The sequence below is a fragment of the Aspergillus novofumigatus genome (assembly GCF_002847465.1).
Source record: "Aspergillus novofumigatus IBT 16806 chromosome Unknown P174scaffold_1, whole genome shotgun sequence".
In the NCBI taxonomy this organism is placed as follows: Eukaryota; Fungi; Ascomycota; class Eurotiomycetes; order Eurotiales; family Aspergillaceae; genus Aspergillus; species Aspergillus novofumigatus.
The window spans coordinates 2090802-2111080 of record NW_020194274.1 but is presented as its reverse complement, the minus strand read 5'-3'; the positions used below and the strand labels follow the sequence as shown (position 1 = coordinate 2111080).

Here is a 20279-nt window from a genome sequence, read left to right as displayed (position 1 = left end):
GGCCATCCACGCCTACCCTACTGTCCCTGGGACAAGCTCCTTCCGATGCTTCTCGGCTACAAATGACGCAGTATGCAGTGCTTAATCCTCGATTAACGCGGAGACCGCGGGGAAAATATCGCTTGAAGTCATTATGATCGAGTATGTCACCTCTGATGCGTGACTCGCCTCTTACCAGTTGCGATGGCTACTCTTCCAACGGTAGGGTCTGGCCCAGGCCATGCGGGAACGATCAACGGCGCGTTGAACTGTCTCTCGGTTGCCTTGAGATACCGGATTTTATACTAGCTTGGTCAACATGGCCCTCTTTAGGGCGAAAAAGAGCTCACCAGATTTCTGGGACGCCCCCGCGTCTGTCCCATTCGTCTTAGTACAACCGCTGGTTCCAGCGATCAATGTGCGGATAGTCATGCCGGATCATTGTGAGATTGCATCCGAAGATCATGTAGTATGCCGCGTCGAAGTGAGCAATCGTCGTGTACAGCGGAATGTCCACCTCGGTGGTGTTCGGCCCGAACAGATACGGCTGGTGACCGGGCTGTCCGAGCTGCTCCTCGACGCGGTCCAGCGCCTCAAACAACGGGGACAGGTTGGCATGGTCCGTTGCCCGCGTCGTCCAACCCGGCCTTGTATGCCTCGTTGTTCTTCTCCTACACCCACTCATTCATGGCGTCGATGTCGGCTCGCACAGGCGCGGGTACAGTCCGCCGCCCCGGGCGGGTCGACTTTGCGCACCGCCTTGGGCAGGATGATCGAAATCGGCGTAGAACATGTGGATGATCTCGCTGCTTTCATTGTTGACGATCGGTTGGCGCTGTTTATTCCAGAGGATCGGGATCGTGTACCGGCCGTCGTACTGCGGATCCGCCTTTAGATAGAGCTCCTTGAGCAGCATGAATCCCGTATAAGGGGATCCTCTCCGCGGACCCGAACCGGCCAGAGAAGAACCACCCTTCCGGGTCCGGCGCCACCAGCTCGGATGATGATTTCGAGTCGCTTGAGAGTGTGCACCGGTGCGGTGCCCCCAGGAACACCCGTACCCCAGGTACAAGCACGTAACAGTCTTTCCTGCAGGGTACTCGGAGGATGAGTCGCTCAAAACAAACGAGCGGAATGTCGACGGCTTGCGACAAAACTCCTCGTCGGCATCGGCGTGCTTGTACTCGGGGCTGTCTTCAGTGTTTGCATGAGTAAGGCGGGAAACATAGTTACAACCTTGTCCGTCTTGTTCTATAATCCGGTCACCGGCGTTCCTGTGGATACTCATATATGGCACTCATATAGTTGAGCTTGCTGGCTGCTGAGGGATAGGCTGCCACCGTCTTACGGTCAGCGGGAGTGTGAAGAAAACAGCATGTCTTAAAGTCTGTTTTGCAATTGTCGGGGTACAACCAAACCCAGAATGTCTCAAATACTCATGCAAAGGATGCAATGGATGCAATGGTCATGGGTACTCATCAGTCGTAATGTATATACAAAACATCATTGTAGTCTACACCTTGGCCTCGGTATCAACACCAAACCGCCTGGCAAGTTCAACAAACCCATCGCAGCTTGCATCAATCCAGATATCCACATAACCCTCTTTCCGTGCCTGCTCCACGTCCAACGTCTCCTCCTTCAGACGCTCAACATAGATCGTCTGAAACCCACAGGCTTTGGCACCCTTCAAATCCCCCAGATGCGCCGCCACAAGCGCACACTCCCCGGCTCCACTCCGAACCTCTCCGCACCCCCGCCGTAGACCTTGGGCGACGGCTTGTACGCCCCAAAGTGCTCTGCACTGAGCACTTCCGTGAAGGGCAACGAGCCGTACCGACAGAGATCTTCCAGCAGTGCCACGTTCCCGTTGGATAGGGTGCAGGTGCGGAACTTGCGGTTCAGCAGCTCCAGGCCGTGAACGGTATCGGGCCACGGCGTGAGTCGGTGCCAGCTCAGCGCGAGATCCCATCTCTGGGCGTCGGTGAACAGGGTCGCGAGACCGTGGGCTTGGAGGAGCTTGAGGAGGTACGAGTAGTGGTGTTCGTCGACGGGGACGAAGGGCTTTGATGGATCGCGGTTCTGGGTGAAGTGGTGGTATGACTCGCGCCATTCCTCGGTTATGTCGAGCCAGTCTGATTGAGTCATTGACGAGACTTTGGCGCGCACGGGGTCGGAGAGATTCTTCTCTGGGTCTTGGAGCGCGCTTTGTGCTGCGTCATGGAGAGCTTTGGAGACGGGGTTGCGCCATTCGACGACGGTGCCAAAGACATCGAAGAAGAGGACTCGGGGAAGAGCTTGGGGTGGCATTGTGACTCAGTAGTTCGTAAATTTCGATAAATATGGTGATGGTTCAACCACAATCGAATCCCACTCGATATGGAATATTATGACAGATCAACATGGTTGATATTTCTTGTTGATTTGAGAGAGAAAACTGTACCCCGCAAAGGCGTCATATTGCCTAACGCCGAGAGTCGGCGTGCCAACTGCCAGGTCAGGATAAACGTTCAGCCTGGGATTTACCGGTAACTCAGTGACTGAGTCGGAAAATTTGACCGACATCCAAGCTTCATGATAGAATTAATTGAACAAATCAGAGAGAGAATCAAAAGGAAGAACAATGAGGAGACTCAATTGCGGTAGGAACTAAGTGTGATGCCTCCGAACTGTAGTCGACAAGTGAACGAGCATGTGGATGAATCACATCATCACATAGTCCATTGCTTCAGATAGATCAATGATCATCCTATTATTAGAGTCTCAATCTATTAACCTGGACTTTGACAGCTGCAGTGTGATGATCATCAACGGCTGCACCATGTGTGTTAAATTAGTGCGTCGTATCTAGTTGTAGCCTCGAGCTGACACCTCGGTATTATGAATTCCTCGAGTTCAATCTGATGATGTATGGCAATCCAGCGTCTGTACTCCGTACATGCTAGGAGCCTTTCTCTTAGAATAGATAATTGAGTGGTTATATCTCGTCGGAGACTATCTAGTCCGGAGTATAGCAGTCAGGTGGAGCAATTGAAGTAGTTGGGGGCCTATTCTGTATGGACCTGTGTCTTTTCTTTGTTGTTCTTTGATCAAAGACAAAAGTACAACCCCTGAATGCAAAGCTTCCAGGCCAATGCTAACTAATGCTAGGCTAATAGATTGTAGTGGGGTCACTAACGACGCCGGGCTAAACTAAGCAGTTTAGTTGGATTATTACAGAGTAGTGGACTTTTGTCACGTTCTTGACTTTTTCGGTCTATCAAAGGCATCATGTTCTTCTGTGGTTGGATAACTAGGATAAGGACAGATGTCAAGGACTATGGCTACGAGATACTATGTACTACTACGTACAAGAGAATGTATATTCATGATTGAAAGTGGTCTTTCATTGTCTCTGGACTCACACAGCACTCAATGTTATAAAAGCAGATCCCGGACCCATAACAGAGAGTACCTCTGCGTCATATCAGGAATCCAAGGACATAGGAAAAGGGGCCTGAGCAAGGACCACTTAAATCTATGCGGGTCGAATGAGTCTCTTCCTTCAGCCTATGAAGTTATATTATTATGAACACAATCAATTTACATCTCAATCAACCCATCTCAAAGAAGTCAAGCGCTCCGTAGAAAGTTCAGTTCTGAACCCACAGTAATGAAGCCAAGAACCAAAAACTGGGACGCGGCCCGTCTGCGTTTTGTGTACCTCTCCGGTATCCAAGGAAAAGACTCGGGTGTTCCCTCACTTTCCGAGGTTTGTCTTCTGCCTGGGTCATCTGTTTTGTTATGAAGTTGATAATAAGGCAATTATATGGCGGTGGATGGTAGTATATAGTATTAATTGGGTATCATTATTACTACCTTACTGACCACGTCTTGCGTTCGTCTGCAGTCGAAACTAAAAGATTAAATTTGGTCCAATAAACCAATTGATTGCTCGATCACACGCAACAACCGAGTGGAAATCTAATACGTACTACACCTCTGTAGTTCGCCACTATAACGCTCGTGTTTAAACCTACCACATGCTCGGATTCAGGAATATCACTCCCTACTGAAACACGGACCAGAGGCTATGCCGATCTTGTTAAGAAGCAAACGCAGGGTCTACTATAGTAGATATCTATGATGATATCTGTCTCATGGCGTGGTTAATGATCGTATCGCCAATTTTGGCTATCGTATGATCCCCCTGTCGATCAATACCTTAATAATGGATGGATGGTTCCGTGTATTATTCCGTTCGAGTCTTTAGGGAACCGTATCCCCTCGAACAAAACATTACAAGGATACAGAAGAGGGACACCCAGGAGAAGAGCTTCCATATATATGAGGTAGACGAGGATCATAATTAGCATCACGTCCTGTTGCTTGAATGGATGCTCATTTCGCTGGTTTAAAAAGTCCATCATCAGTCGAGTGGAGTTCATAGTAGTTCATACTAAGGTATAAGATGATTTTGAGAACAAATTTCCCGTAATTGCCTTGGTCAACTATGTACCTACCTTACCCAGGGCAGCTTTTTGGTACCTGTATGGAGTGTCTCCCGTCTACTCCGTACCTTCGACGTGAGGTAATAATAAAAGAATACGTACTACAGTGTACCATTTCATTATTATGTACCTATTATTGCATGGGCTACCTTAGGTGTAATCAGAAACAGAGTACAGCATGGTAATCATGATTCATACACCAGCCTGTGTCTGCCAGCGTCTCCTTTTCCCTTTTCTCCCTTCCTTATCCTTTGAAGGCTGAATTAACGCGCATGTTTCATATCCACTTTTGCTGTTTTCTTTTTCTTATTGTTCTCGACGGATAATTAATCACCTTTATTATTACCTAGCTGGTTATTATCACTTCTTTCTTCTCCCAACAACGGACAGGACGCGACCAACATTGAATGGTAGCCAATACCAGCCGAGTCCTATCAATTTGCCGTCCGTTTTGATCCGTCGTCTTTAGTCTCTATCCAATAATCCACCGACGCATCCATCGATCCGACACTTCCCACTCGATATCAGTTAGTCCAGTCTAGGCTGCATACCTGTAGCTCTGGTGGGGTCCGGTATTATTGCGCTCCTCTACCTTCCACTAATTGGATTGCCGTCCTTTATTACTTTCATATGGAGTACTCCGTAGTGCCAACGCTACTAACCACGACGGTGAGGAGTACCCCATCGGTGCTTTGGTGCTATCCAGTAGTGCATCCACCTCCTAACGAACTGCCCCCTGGACTGGTTCAATCTTAGTTCCTTTCAAGATGCTTGGACAGGTTCCTGTGCCGCAAGGCTAAAATCGATCCTGCCAACTAAAAAGGGGAAAAAACATAAAAAAGAAAAAAAAAGTAAAAAAGAAATTGGAGACTGAACTAACGGGCCTCAGCTGCATGGGCTCGCTCTTTCCACTCGCCATCTATTAACTAGATAGCCTAGACTTCTAGTTTTAGTTTCGAAGGATGAGTGATTGAACGCAAGACCGGCCGTCATCTTGCAGGTAGATAGACAGTACTCTGCCTGCGTCTGTCGCCTGTCGCCTGTCTCGAGTCTCGATCTTCACCCTTTCCCCCGCGTTGCGCGGATTCATTATTTCCATCCTTATCCTCCAATCCATTCGATCCCTTCGCGGTTGTTGCACCAGTTAATTCGGCTTCTATGTCTCCTCGCATTCGCATGATAATTTTTTATCCTTAATATCCACGTATATAATAGACAACTGCAGCACCATCCCCTCGAGGGTTCAACCTTCAGGAGCTGTTCCAACCTGAGGTACGTGCACGTTTACGCAAGACTAGGGAGGCTGGATTGTTCAGCCTTCAGAACTGAAGACGACCGGCCTGGATTCGGCTGACTGGGCGGTCACTGTAGATTCATTGGGCGACCATTCTCGAAATTACTGCTGCTGGCCAGCGCCATCGTTCTTCCCGGCAGTCGTCGACTCGCTGCCGTTGACCTTCATCTCGTCTCGCAGTCTTGAATTAGATCGATGGATGCCGTATGAATTGCTTTGATTCGGATCTATGGGAACGGGCCCGACTGCTCTGCGCTGGTCAACTTCCGATTCCGTTGGTGTTAATGGTTGAAAGCTCCGAATCGTGTGTTCCCTCTGAACGATAGGATCCATGGCCACAGACGTCCAATATCAAAGTCCTTCGGCGGCTCAGGCGTTCCCCACGCCGTCGACAACGCCGCACCGGGTGCCCTCCATACATGTCCGCAGCGACTCATCGCCGATCCGCTCCGCATCACCTCTTGCCCCTCACAACTCTTCACCCGAAGGACCGAGTGATCTGGATGACGTTGGAGATGAAGATACTCTGTCACCGTTTGACCCGCGCAGATTCACACCCACCCTACATGCCTCCTTAGTGTCGGAGATTCTTTCTCTGCGGCGGGAGGTGGAGAATAAATCCAAGGCGATTGACGTGCTGGAAAGAAGCTTGGACGAGTCCCGAACTGAGAACGAGGGTCTAACTGACCGCCTGTCACGAAGCACGAAAGAAACACGGTCTCTGAAACATCAATTGCAGCTCCTGGAGGGTGGTACCTCCTCTGCCTTGACTGAGCTGGCAAAAGAGCGAGACGAAGCTCTGGAGAATATCTCGGATGTACGAAGGAAGCTGGAACAAGCGCAAAAGAAGGCCCGCAGTCGAGAAGAGGAGCTCGAGCGAACCCAAGGTCTCTTAGACCGCGAAAGAGAGTCCTGGGAAGGAGAGCGTAGAAACCTCGAGCGCAAGGTCCATGTGGTGGAGGGCCGGCTGAAAGTTGTCTTGAATGAGGTTGCCGCGGCGCAAGCAGCAGCTTCCGTGCCCCCTGTATCGGCAAAGCCAGATACCCCAGAGCCAGTCAGACCATCCACCAACAAGAGAGGGAGCGATTCGGCCAGTGTGCATTCCAGCAGCCAAGGACGACGTCGGACGAGCGTCACCAGTGTGAGCTCCGAGGATGACGCTGACTTTCATAATGTGCGCTATTCTGCTGCCAGCCTTGCGAATGCCCGAGACAGCAAGCCCAACGCAGTGAGTCTGGCGCAAGAACTGGCATTCGACGAGGAGGAAGAGTTCGGCAATGAGCATGACGACTCAATCCTGGATTCGCCCGAGGCGCTACCAGAAGAACGGCCGACTTCGGTCCACTCCCATGCGTCCCTGTCGATGAGCCTGAAGGCTCGAAAGATCCTTGGTCTCTCCATTGGCAGCAGCATAGACGGTCATGCAGTGTTTGACAGAGGTCTAAACAGCCCTGCCAAGGTTTCCTCGCCCACATTCGAATACCGAGACACTGGTATCCAGTACTCGCCGCCGCCGTCTCCTCAATTACCTCCTGAAAGTCCACTTGAGCATAATTCGCAGGCATTGCCACTCTCTTACCAGGCAAAAGACAGCGGTACTTCGACCTTGACTATCGACATGAAATCGACATCTTGCCAGACGGTCGGCGACCTGCCCAGTCCTCCGTGGACACCACAGATTGCCGAAACACCAATGACTGCAGGCCCACAACCGGCTGCAACAGCCTCAACATCGACGCAGACCGATCTCGTTCCAGCCTGTGCGGCAGACGAACAGGATGCGGTTGCAAGTCCTACAAAATCAGTTCCTACGGCGATTGAAGTTCCCATGATCGCCATCCATCCACCGCGTTCCGAGCCTTCTTCGCCTCGAGGAAGCGTGGTTCTGCCACCTCAGACGAAAACCGTCTCCTGTCAAACAACCTTCAAGACCGTCGTCGACAGTCGATCGGTTGCCATTCAGACCGAAGAGATTCGTATTGACAAGCGACCGGTCAAGTTGCCAGCTAGCTTGCTTCCCTCTGCCATCCCTGACATGCCGCTTAATGTGTTGCGCGCTCAGGGCAGTTCAGATTCGCCCATCCAGCCGTATCGACCCCCGTCACGAAGGCTGGAGCGGGGAGAAACCAAACCACCTCCACTGCCTGCCAAGGCTCCGTCGAGAAGCAAACCGCCCGCCACGGTGCAGGCATATCCTGGGAACAACGACAACGGGCCGTTATCGGAGGATTCTAAATCTGACTTGAGGCGGCCCTTTAGATCAAGCAGTCTTTTTGCCGGTTTCGAGGATGAAAATGGCGAGGACTCGCGGGAGACAACGCGAGATATCTTCACAGATGACGAACTACTCAATCGGCCGTTTGCTTCATACAAACTGAAAAGGGGAAAGCTGATCTCGGCGCAGGAAAGGTCGAGTCTGGACGATACCATACTGGCAGAAGTTGATGAGCACCTCCTCGATGCTGATTCTCAAGTCCATGAGGATCTGGAGCTGTCTGAATCGTCGGCGCATGGGCAGAGGCGAGGTGTGACAGGTCCAGGGAACGAGCGGGATGGCCGGACGGCCACAAGGGTCCCTAACGCCGCAGCAGGGCATCGGCGAAGAGCACGCAGCCCAAGCGAACCGAGTATTGACAGTGGCAGCGGGGCATCGAGCGTTGCTCCTCCGTTCCCTGTTCCAATTCGCCTCAGTTCAAGAAAATTCCCCGGCAACGGGAGCGATGGACGGCAGAGCCCAACTCCCTCCAACCCACGCAACTTCTCTGATCGCGGACGAGCGCCCATTGTGCGGAGACCGACACTGCGTCGCGTACGTTCAGCAGCGGCCATGTCTCAATCGGAGCATCCAGAGCGGCCTCCGAGCCAATCGTCTCCGTCCTCCTATGGGCTGGAAAGTCCTCAGTATCCGCCGCTGCCATTTGATGACATTACGGCGCCTCGGGACAGGATGGCTGTCGAAAGACGGTCGATGCAGCGTCCCTCTGTCCCTCGACCCTTTGCCCATGAACGGCAAGACTCGAACGCAACGACCTCAGTGCAGCCAACCAGCGTGGTCGACGCCATCGCGCAGACAATGATCGGAGAATGGATGTACAAGTACGTTCGGCGGAGGAGATCTTTCGGCGGCGTCGGTGAGCCCAAAGACAGTTGGGAGGGCAAAAACGCCGACGAGGTGTCGGCCAATATTACCAACAGCGGAGTGCGTCACAGGCGATGGGTTTGGCTCGCGCCATACGAGCGAGCGGTCATGTGGAGCAGCAGGCAGCCCACTAGTGGTCCTGCGCTGCTAGGTAAAAGTGGCCGCAAGCGTAAGTCTTCAATCTTTTCCAGAAAGAGTGATGAGTTCGCACTGATAAGACTAACTGGCATAAGTGATCATCCAATCCGTTCTCGACGTCAAGGACGATAACCCCCTGCCCAAAGGAGCGACCGTTGCAAACCCGTTCAACCGATCGATCCTGATCTTGACCCCCAAGCGCGCCCTAAAATTCACCGCCATCAGCATCGAACGGCATTACGTCTGGTTGACTGCACTCTCGTTCCTGAGTCATTCGGCAACGGGCATTCAAGACCTCGCCGCTCTGCCTCCCGTCCCGCAGGCCGAGTTTGAGTCGCCGGCGCCCACCGCGAGTCTCCGCCGGAACCCAATTCGCGACTCGATCCGCATCGCCAAAGGGCGCCCGCGACCCAACATCAAGGGTAAACGCAACATAGCGCCCGCCCCCCGGTGCCCGAGCTACCCGCCAATGGTTCGGAGATAATTGACTCGATGCTCGACGCGGCCGACCCGCCGACCGTGCCTCGGTTCTCCTCCCACGCCCGCAAGCGCAGCAACACCACGTCCCGGATGCCCGTAATGCGCAGCTTTTCCAGTCAGGGGACCATACCGTCGATCCAGTCCATACATAGCATGGCCACGCGCGGGGGCTCCCCCACCTCGCACGGGCACGGCCTCAACAGCGGCCGCAGCAGCCTCAGCCGACGCACGTCGGAGGCGAGCGGGCCGTCCAGTATCGGGACGGGTAACTTCTTCGACGCCATTGGCACCGTTCGCATGGAGGCGTTTATCGACCAGACGGCGTCTGGTCGGTATCGCCTGGGGACGCGGTCGCGGCACGCACGCAAGCCGTCGAGCCTGTGGGGATCAAACAGTCAGCGGTTCTACGGGGAGTTTGCCATGCCTGCGGACAGCGAGCCCGATCCGTTTAGAGGATTCTAGCGGGGCGAATTGAATTTTTTGTCGTGTATATCGTTATTACTGTATGTTGCAAGAGATACCACTTGACGCTTCGCTTGTATTTCCGCTTTGGGTCTTCTTGAAAAGTCAGTCAATATGCATATACATATATCTCTATCGCAGGACACAACCATCAAGGTCATCCGCCTGATACGCTTCCTCTCCCATCAGAATATACTCCGTAGACCAATCCCAATCCCATATCAATATACAAATCACAGCTTCGCAGCCTCCTTCACCTCCCCAATCTTCAACTTGGGCGAATACTTCTTCAACACGCCCTCATTGTGGTACTACTCCGTACAAGCATTAGCCTCTTTTCATGTGTACGTTGGGAAGAAAAGCAGCACCCACCTTCCAAAACTGCTTCGACGCATCCTTGCCCGCCACACGCTTGAGGATCTTCGCCCCGCCGGGATGCTCGTCGATGAACTTGGTCACGTCGTAGACGCTGTTGTCGATGATGATGTAGAGGCCCTTGTCGGGGGTATTGTGGGTTGCGACTTCGGCGGGGGTGAGCGATTGGGTCATTTCGTTCTCGGCGTTCTTTGGGTTCTTTCTCTTCTTGATATCGCGGTGATTTCTCGAGGGGGAATTGAGGTTGTTGATGTCGACGTGAAGGTCTCGTGGTTGACTGATGGAGTTGGAGTAGAATGGGGAGATGGAGATGATGAGTGGAGTACGGATACTCCGTAGTCTACTCTGTACCCAGTAGCTCTCTATGAAGCTGGGGTTCTAGTCTACAACAGCCGAGGTAAAACCGTAAATCTCAACGTCCGAACCGCGGTCGTGGGCAATTCTAATGCGCGGGCGGTGATTGGTTACTCCGTCTTCCACTCAGCCCTTACCTAAGGTAGTTCTAGAGTAGTTAGTACTCTGTGGAGTGTGCGGATCATAGATACTGTGTTATCTAGTTTTTAGAGGTATTGGTATTGTTGCGAAAAAATGCTACAAGTATATACAGATGCTGATGGCTGAGCTGATTAATCCTTGCTCTTCTCGCCGGCTGCACCTTGTCCCTTGGGGACTTTGCGGTCCAGCCCCAGCGTCTCCAGGTCCTTCTTCTTGTAGTAATGCGGCGCGACTTCGACCAGCCACTCTGGCTGCAGAGGCATGTTGCTGCGCATGTACTCCTTGCTCGTCAGGACGAGTTCGTAGTAGATCACCCAGCGAGGGTTGACCTCGAACAGGGTACTCGACGGGTGGAGATAGACCGTCTGGCCGTTCTTGACCGTCCGGTAGCTGTCGCCGCCGCGCTGCAGCCGGGCCGCGTTCGGGAAGAAGCCGGCTGTAATCGCCTTCTGGATGGGAACGTAGTTGTTCGATCCGCATGTGCTGATGGTGACCTCTACGCGGTCGCACAGCTTCGCCAGCTGATCGCGCACGTCGCGCGCGCGTGTCAAGCTCCGCTGCTGGAGGAAGTTCTCGCGCGCCCAGATATAGCTGAAGTCTGAATCCACCCACTGGTTCCAGATGTTGAGCAGCGTCAGGTGGTCGCCGCCGTCTTTGACGGTAAACCGGTTGCGCGCGCTGTCCGCGTGGATCTTCTTGTCCTTGGGCCGGAAGAAAAGAGCGCTGGCTTCGCCGAGCATCGACACAATCGACAGGACCTCCTCCACGCAGCCGTACTTGTCCGCCGCGAGGATCGCCTTGGCCAGCATCGGGTCTGTGGGGAACTCGGCCATCTGCCGTCCAATCTTGGTCAGCTCCCCGCGATCGTTCAGCGCCCCCAGGGCATACAGCTGCTCCAGCGCGCGGATGATCGTCTCGGCCGGCGGTGGGTCCATAAAGTCAAAGTCGAGCAGCTGATCGATTCCCAAGGACTTGAGCATCAGAATGACACTGCTCAAGTTCGTCCGTTGGATCTCCGGCGTAGTGCTCTCTTCCAGCTCGTTGTAGTAAGCCCATCGCGTGTACAGGCGGAAACACTTTCCCGGCCCAACTCGACCGGCTCGACCAGCTCGCTGGTTGGCCGACGCTCGCGAGCAAGGCGTCACCACCAGGCTCTCCATGCCTGTGCGCGGGTTGAAGACATTTTCCTTGGCGAATCCCGGGTCTATGACGTAGACAATGCCGTCGATTGTCAGACTGGTTTCGGCGATGTTCGTGGCCAGCACGACTTTCCGCGCTTTAGGTGGGGTGGGCTCGAAGATCTTGGTCTGGAGTTCAGACGGTAGGTTGGCGTAGATGGGACAGATGATCATCTCGGGGACCTTGCTCCCCAGTTTGCGGGCCGTCTCTTGTAAACTCTGTTCAGCCGCTTCAATCTCTTCCTGACCGGTCAAGAACACCAGGATATCCCCTGGGCCCTGGCTGACATGGATCTGAAAAACGGTCGTGATGGCGGCAGCCAAGTAATTCGCCTCGGGCTGCGACGTGTAATGAATGTCCACGGGATACCGACGACCAGGAATGTTGAAGATGGGTGCATCGTCAAAGTATTTCTGGAATTTTTGTGCGTCCATGGTCGCAGAGGAGATCAGAAGCTTCAGATCCGGCCGCGCCTTGGCTATATCTTTAAGGAGACCGCAGGCGATATCTGTGGGCACCGTTCGCTCGTGCGCCTCGTCGATCATCAGGGCCGAGTATTGCCCCAGGTCCGGCTCGGTTAACAGCTCACGCAGTAGCATACCATCGGTCATGTACTTGAGCACCGTCTTGTCGCTGGTGTTGTCCTCGAAACGGATGGCATAGCCCACTTCGTTGCCCAGCTTCACTCCCATTTCTTCGGCCACACGAGCCGCAACACTCATTGCGGCCACCCGTCGCGGTTGCGTACATCCCACCTTCATGCCATTTTTGGTGAACCCTGCCTCGTGGAGGTACTGCGGGATCTGCGTGGTCTTGCCGGATCCGGTCTCTCCTACAATGATCAGGACTTGGTGATCATGCACCGCCTGGATGATTTGATCCCGGAACTGGTAGATGGGCAGGCTCTTCCGTGTCTCCTCGATCGACGCCGCTTTCTTCTCCGCCGCGTCCAGCTTCTCCTGAAGCAGCCGCTGCTCCTGCGTCAATGGTTTGCGCGTCCCCTCCAGCTTGGTGTCCATGACGAAATTGATCTTCTGCGAGTCGTCAAAAACGTACTCGTAGTCGCCCTCGTCCACGAATTCTGCGCGTTTGATCTGCGCCTTGGCCTTGGCCGTCTGTTCCATCTCCCATTCCTCGTGCTCAGTGACAAACCGTTCCTGACCGCGCTCGTCACGGTCCACATATCGCTTGTACAGCGCCTCCTCTTTCTTCTTCCGATCAATCTTGCCTTTCTCCGTGATGTAGTCCTCCGGCATCATATACCCATCCCGGTGGTCGTCGATCCGTAAGCGCTCCTCCGCGAGCCGCAGCACCTCCCGGTTGCGCGCAAATTCTTCCTTCTCCCGACGGGTCAGATTGGGATTCTCGCGCAGCTCGGCCGTCTCCTCTGCGACCTGTTGCCGCAGCAGCGCCAGCCGCTCCGCCTCTCGCTTCTTGAGATACTCCTGCCGTGACCGCAGCCGCAGATCAGGCATGACGGCCGCCCTCGCCGACGCATCGTCCGCCAGAGCCCGCCGTCGCGCCGCCTCACTTGTTCTCGTCCGATCCTCGACAATCTTCTTGCTCTTGCCATCATCCTTCTTGGCCAGACGCTTGGCCAACTCGTCCCGTTCCTCCAGGTCTCGCTTGCGCTCCAGCTCCTTCTTCGTCTCTGGATCTAATTCATCGGATGCCGTGGACCGAGGCGAGGCCGACCCATCCTCCAGCCGCGTGCGCTTCGGTGGCGATTCATCGAAGTCCTGCCCCTCTTCACCCCCATCCTCATAGTCGTCATCCGGTATCTCCTCGTCGCCCCACCGATCCTCAAAATCATCCACGGCCCGTCTCCGCAACTTCTTCGAGCGCTGCCGCTCGCGACTGCCCTCATCTCGGCTACGGCTGCGGTCGCGTTTCCGGCGACTATCCTCCTTCTCCCACCGACCGCGACCCCTGTCCTTGTCCTTGTCCTTATCCTTGTCCTTCTCTCGGCGTCTCTGTTTGTCGCGCTCCGCCTCGACATTCTGTGGCCCAACGAGCTCGCCGTGTCTGCCAGATCAGGCTCCATATCAACTAATCGGTATTTTTTCTTCGACGCGGCATCGCTGCGGTCCCGGCCCGTCGCGCTACTGGATCCGGACACATCCTTCTTGCCTGCGCGTCGGTAAAGCTCCGCACAGAATGAGCTTACTTCGTCGGTGTTTCCGTCGAGGAAGGGGAGGAGTTTGTCCTGTAACGAGGACGCGGATTTGGCGGTGCTGGCGGTGGCGAGGACGAAGTCGACGACGGTGGGATCCGACGCGCCTGTCAGGCGGATCAGGGAGTCAGAGACAAATGTTTTGTGTTCCATTGCTATGCCGGTTATCGGTGTAGATGCTAGGGTGAATGCGTTCAATGTGTTGCAACCTTTTTGAGCCCTTTGCTCTAGTAGATGCTATCGCGCATGATTGGACCGTTCAGGAATCGAGTCGAAACGAACAAAGTAGCCCGTTGTAGAACCTTAGACGTAAAAAAAGAAGCAATGAGGTTGCAACAGAACAGCGTGACCGAGGAACCAACGGTCTTGGGATGGATAGATAGTTGTCGGAGCGGAGGTCGCGAAAATCCACGCCGAAGGTCAAGCTGCGGCGCCAAGACGTCGGGCAGTGGCGAGTAACATGCTGATACTTGTCCATGGTAGTCTACAATATCTACCCCTGGTATAGCGAGGGTACGGTTTTATCTGAAAAGTTCCAGAAATGCATGGATCAAGACAAGATATCTAATATGTTCTCATTCTATCTACCACCAGTTGTTGCGTCCAGACCCAACACGTATAAATCACAAGTATTACCCAGTTCTCAAGCCCGCTTGATCCCATATCGGCTGGCCAGTCCGTGCTTCTTAAGGACTGCAGTTGGAAAATAAAAACAGAGAAAAAATAATGACAATGGGTGAAGAGAAGATCCAGCCGATTGGAGATGGGGTCACAAATTTGTAGGAAAGGTTCATTCATCATCATCACCGCCCAAGGGTCCATTGCACTCCGATTCACTCCAACAAAGGAAAAGGAAAAAGAGATAAAAAGTTCAATCACAGTACCGACTGCCCGCTGCCCCCTTGAATGGTATCCTTGCTCAATATCCCACTGGCAATGCGAGAGTGAGGGGGGTGGGAGGGGGGGAAATATATGAGATCAATGGCTTCAGATGTTGCAAGGGAAAAAAAAGGAAAAAGAACAGGCACATCATACACAGCAGGGAATCCAATCATGCAGGACATTGGTACATTTCGAAGAAAGAACAGGCGGTATCAGACGCTAAATCAGACTCTGACAAAGGAAAAGATTCTTTAAACGAGCGAAAGGTGACTCATACAGAGTCTAGGTCGAATCTCGAAAACCATTTTCGACCATATAGTCTGAGGAGTGATGAATCGATATGCACAGGGGAGGAATCCTTCTTGATTCAAAAGAGGGAGACAGAAGCGGGCTCGATCATAGATATAGGCAGCCGGCGTTCAGATACTCATCAACGAATCCCTGATGCTGTTCGAACATCGATATGGTAGGAAGTGTAGCGCAGAATTGAGAATGCAGCGACTCCATTCGAATAAGGCGCGGATATATCGAGGAATCCCGCTCACACATCGATCATTTCGGCATCTTCAGCCAGGATCTCGTCTGCAGGGCCCCAGTTGCCTTCGTAGACTGTGGCCCCAGCACGACGTCGACGTTCTACGAATTGGACCCCATGGGTTTCGAGAACTTGATCCGCTGTGGGTCGGTCAGAAGGATCGGGGGAAATCATCCACCGGACGATCTTGTCCAAGGCTTGTTCGTGACTTGCATCGATCATGAAGCTTGGAGGATTGACCAGCTCCCCGCTGCGCGCCAGAGGCACTGCCTGACGAGGGCGGCTGTTCAGAAAACTATCTTCTCCAAAATCGTCGTCGCCCAAGTCCGATGCGCAGAGTTCCTCAAATGACGGCTCCTCCGAGATGGGATTTCCGGAAGCGTCGCGGAAGATGCTGGTCTCGGAGCTCCAGGTCAAGCTAGGCACGTCACTCATATCACCGTTCCGAAGCTTTTGCCATGAGAGACCATTATCGGGGAGTTCCACATTGCCCGCAATCTCGAACATTATCAGGCCCAGCGAGAATATATCCGCAGGTTTATCGAAGCGGCCCATCAAAATCTCAGGGCCGATGTACTCGCGATCTCCTTCACCCTCTATGCCATCTTCCGCAGGCCATCTGGTTGCCATGCCAAAGTCGGCAATCTTCAGGACACCCTCAAAGGTAATAAGGATGTTTGCCGGCTTGAGATCAAGATGGATGAAGCCGGAGTCATGGATATGCTTCAGACCCTGCTGGAGGTTAGCCCTTGCCGACCATTCTAATTTTCAACAGGAAACAAGACAGGTTTGACCTACCAAGGACAATTCTAACAATATCTTCCAGATCCGGAAATCATCCAATCTCGCCTTGAGGCCAACCTGGGCAAGGAACACATCCAGGCTACCTTCCTCGCAAAATTCCGTCTGGATGTACAGATGACCGCTGTCTTCCCAACTGTCGACGAACGAAATCACATGGTCCGAGTTGGTGAGGGCTTTCAGTACATCCACCTCACGGATGCGGCGTTCACGGTCTTTCAGGCCGGCATACGGCTGTTTTGATTTCTTGACTGCCCACACCCGTGCAGGCAGCGCCCCAGGAGACTTGGCCCCATTTGGGAGAGAAAATATGGATGATAGTGACATTTCATGAGTCTGGGCCACGCGATAGACCTGGGAAAATTCGCCCGTTCCCACAAGCTCTACATGTTCAAAGCGGGAAGTCAAGCTTGGGTCCACATCCGGGGCGTGGTACCCGCTCAATGAGAGGCTAGGTCGCTTTCCTGATTGCATGAAAGAATCACGTGGGCCAGTGGGTGTTGCTGGCAAGTTCGAAGAGTTGAAGTCCGGCTGGAGCGGGTGCTGGTCGTTGTGTGCGGAAATGGACAGACCGCTGGGATCTGGGGGAAACAGGTGATCCTGAGGTGTGCGAGGGGAACCCCGCTGGAACCTGTCATGTAAAGGACTCGAGTTGTTTCCGAGTGCTTCGGATAGTCGTTCCAAGGATGCGATCTGCTGCGTGGCTGGCGGATAGGTTCGAGAGGGGAAGAAAGTTTGCTTCGTTGGAGTCGGTGGAAGATCATATTCACTCAATGGCTGACTGTCCGGCTGAGCGCAAGGTGACTGAGACTGTGTCAGCTCATCACCGTCCACGCTCACGAAGCTGCCTCGACGCGAGAGGTCTGGCTTGTTAAATGAGTTCCCAAAGATACCCATGCCCCGTGCGAAAGATCCCGACGCGGGACGCGCGCTGGGGGGATTGGACGGGGAGGGGGATGGCACGACATCTGCTTGTGGCATCAATCGAGGGCGTTCCCACTCGGGCATCGGCTTCTGACCCGTGGGGAACAGATTGATGGGTCGCTTGCAAGGGGTATCAGGCATGTTCTTGTTGAAACCGAGCATGTTCTGGTGATCTTCTGCATTACGATTCTTCTTCGATATTAGACCCGTTGACATGAATGCGGCCGGCAGAGGCTTGACCAGCTTGTAATTCTCCGGTGTCGCAAACGAGTCGACGGAGGATGTCGAGTCCTCACGATTTAGCTGTCGTACGGCACCAGGTCGTGTCGCGCCCGCAGGAAGAGACTTGGAGAAATCGAAGACGCCGCGCGGCCGCTCGGACTTATGCATAGGCTCATGAGTAGGCGAGTCGTCTGCCAAACTTGAATTGGACGAGGACTGTGTAATAGTTCTGGAAAGAGGATGCGCTGCAGGACGCACCTGTCCTGCACCCGCGGCGCCATGTGATGAGAAGAGAGGGCTGACTGGTGCAGGTCGCGGAGAGAAGAGACCCTCGCGACTCGGCTGGAAGAGGTTACCATCCAGAGACATGCGCGGCCGGACGGTCATGGGGGAACCTGGATCCGTCGTCTCGGCTGTATCGCCTATATTTCTAGGTCGGGAGAAAAGAGAGCGGTCGGTTTGGCGTTGTTGTAGTGTCGACCGACGGAGAGATGAACGTTTGGGAATCGTGTTGAACGGGCTCCCGAAAGGCGGAACAGGTGAAGGAAAAGATGGCGTATCAGTGACAGCTGGAGTTTCTGCAGCAAAATCTTCAACAGTGCTGGGGGGAGGGCCTTCGTTGTCGAAGATACTGAATTCGCCGGGGTAGTTGGCGGCGTGAACACTTCGCCTCTTGGCCGAGGGACTGCCTCGTGATGCTCGGTCGAGGTTCATAATCCCGTCACTACGTTTTAACGGGCTTACGGTAGCAAATGAACCAAACGTTCCACTGCGTCGTTTTTCGATCCTCGACAGTGTCGGCCGCGGTGCAGGCGTGTTTTCTGTGCAAGTCGAAGCCTCGTTCAAGCCCGTGCCTTCAGAGACATTATCATTAGACTGTAAGTCAAGCGCTGGAGTCGCAGGTGTGTTCTCCGCGCCAACTGGCGATAATGCCATGATTGGAACCGGCTGCGCAGGCTTGGCATTCCCTTGGTCTGTTGAGATGTTGAGGGCGCGCTTGACGGGACTTCGCGGTGACGTTCGCGCCCGCCGCATGACAGGTCTTGTGATTTTGACGCTGGGTGGGTACGGAAGAGCGAACGGAGAAGGATGGGATGTACTGGGGAAGAGTACAAAGTTGTTCTGTGTAGATCGTCGCGATGGTGAGAGAGGGGACGAGATAAATGGCGTGCTTTTCGATGGCGAGTGGCTCCGAGACGCGAGAATTGTGAAATTGGAGCTTTTCGAAGGGGATCGCGATAGTGACCGGCGCAACTGCCTGATTGCGGAGCTTGCATCAACGTGATGGATCCCTGAGTGTGAGGGCAAGTGCAGTGTGCCGCCCGCATCGCGATGCGGTGAGAATGTTGCTACCATATTGGAAAATATCGGCAACAACTGCGATTGTGCTTAATTGATAGCGTAGGTTGCTGTAAATGAGGAAAGGCGAGATACGCTATGAATAGTTGTGATGGTGATGATGCCGCAATGAAAGGAGCAATCACCACAAAGGCTGAAACCAGACCGCGACTGGCGTTCACAACAACAAAGCAATGGGAGGAGAGAGCACCGCTGGCGGTGCTGTTGTCCTCGCGTCTGACTTGAAGAAAGCGGGACCAGTCGACAGCAGTGGAATGCTGTGAGACTTGGGGCGAAGCAAACAATAGCGATTGTTTCAAAGCGGGACAAACAGTATCAACAATGCGAAACAAATGACGGGTGGCACTTCACCAACTCATGGCGAGCACCAAGTTCCGAAAGTCCTTGGCAATCTCCCATTCAACCCCAAGCGCCAGTAGGGGAACCAAAAAGGCACGGAAAGAGTGTTGAGCCTCCTTTGTGCCCGCTGTAGCACTGGGACCACACGCCTGAAACACTCGGTGGTATGGCGGTTCTATTTTCCTGGAGCTTTTCGGAGCGCAGCCAATGGACAAAGGAATGTTTTGGAATAACAACAGGACGTCAGAGAAGCAAGCGCGACGCGAAGAGGCGCAAGAGCGACTGGCGAGAGGTACAGGCGCGAATGAGTTTCTGACGCGAGTAATGCACGACAATGACGAATAGCCAAGGGCGCGAGAATATGCGAAGAGTTCAAGACGACGAAAGGGCGGATTTGACTGATTGAAGGGGAGTTGACAGCAGCAATATGGTTTGTCCCTTGAGTCTCCCTTTCCTCCTTTAAACGTTGAATGGCTCCCTCTTTAAAGCAGACGAGCAGGGCGCACAAGGGGTCGAGAGATTATTGAGAGCGTCCCGAAGAAGTAAACGACGCCAGACTCTAGAGCTTCCAGACAGCCACGCGAAGGCAAGTCAAAGGTCGACTGGTCGGAAGAGAGGGGTCGCGAAGGAAGGGATGAGCTGATGGAGTCGATAAACGGAGGGGTGGACACTGGACGATAGACGGAAGTTGCGGTATGCAGAGTCAAAGCCCAATAAATCATCCGAAGGGAGGGGGAAGAACGGGGAGGATCTGATATGGTGGGTTAAAAAGGCTGTGGGTTCCTCTTTCCTTTTGGATGAGTCCAACGACAGTAGTTGAGATCTTTGTTCTGGACGACCAGAGCTCGGTAGGTTGTTGTTATATTGAGGATAGAGAGTTTAAGGGGAGATGAAAAAAAGTTTCAGTTACGTGAGCCTATGCCAGGCACCGTCAATCGCCAGAGTCCGTCAGTCCGTAGGAGGACTTGTGAGAGGATGGAGTATCTACTGGGGTTTCGCCCCCATCTCCAGCC

The 20279-nt window shown here is 53.5% G+C and overlaps 6 protein-coding genes across 6 annotated transcripts; 1 reads left to right on the top strand and 5 right to left on the bottom strand.

The window, feature by feature from the left end:
* Positions 1–368: 368 nt before the first annotated feature.
* On the bottom strand, positions 369–1588 carry P174DRAFT_437024 (uncharacterized protein). Its single transcript, XM_024826182.1, has one exon. It carries the CDS (start codon positions 1265–1267, stop codon positions 665–667), a length of 603 nt encoding a protein of 200 aa, XP_024687199.1. The 5' UTR covers positions 1268–1588; the 3' UTR covers positions 369–664.
* P174DRAFT_456303 (haloacid dehalogenase, type II) lies at positions 1493–2289 on the bottom strand (the record flags this gene model as incomplete). Its single annotated transcript, XM_024829419.1, has 2 exons — positions 1493–1710; positions 1734–2289. 2 exons carry the CDS (start codon positions 2287–2289, stop codon positions 1493–1495), a joined length of 774 nt encoding a protein of 257 aa, XP_024687198.1.
* A 3805-nt stretch (positions 2290–6094) lies between these two features.
* Positions 6095–9982, top strand: P174DRAFT_416331 (putative nuclear migration protein; the record flags this gene model as incomplete). The annotated part of the gene is made up of 3 exons (XM_024824485.1): positions 6095–9071; positions 9136–9512; positions 9590–9982. 3 exons carry the CDS (start codon positions 6095–6097, stop codon positions 9980–9982), a joined length of 3747 nt encoding a protein of 1248 aa, XP_024687197.1.
* Positions 9983–10215: 233 nt separating this feature from the next.
* On the bottom strand, positions 10216–10531 carry P174DRAFT_362484 (cytochrome b5-like heme/steroid binding domain-containing protein; the record flags this gene model as incomplete). The annotated part of the gene is made up of 2 exons (XM_024821862.1): positions 10216–10293; positions 10355–10531. 2 exons carry the CDS (start codon positions 10529–10531, stop codon positions 10216–10218), a joined length of 255 nt encoding a protein of 84 aa, XP_024687196.1.
* Positions 10532–14703: 4172 nt separating this feature from the next.
* On the bottom strand, positions 14704–15183 carry P174DRAFT_23145 (uncharacterized protein). The gene has a single exon (XM_024821407.1). It carries the CDS (start codon positions 15024–15026, stop codon positions 14769–14771), a length of 258 nt encoding a protein of 85 aa, XP_024687195.1. The 5' UTR covers positions 15027–15183; the 3' UTR covers positions 14704–14768.
* Positions 15184–15627: 444 nt separating this feature from the next.
* On the bottom strand, positions 15628–18924 carry P174DRAFT_426880 (tyrosine protein kinase SWE1; the record flags this gene model as incomplete). The annotated part of the gene is made up of 2 exons (XM_024825406.1): positions 15628–16353; positions 16420–18924. 2 exons carry the CDS (start codon positions 18922–18924, stop codon positions 15628–15630), a joined length of 3231 nt encoding a protein of 1076 aa, XP_024687194.1.
* Positions 18925–20279: the final 1355 nt, after the last annotated feature.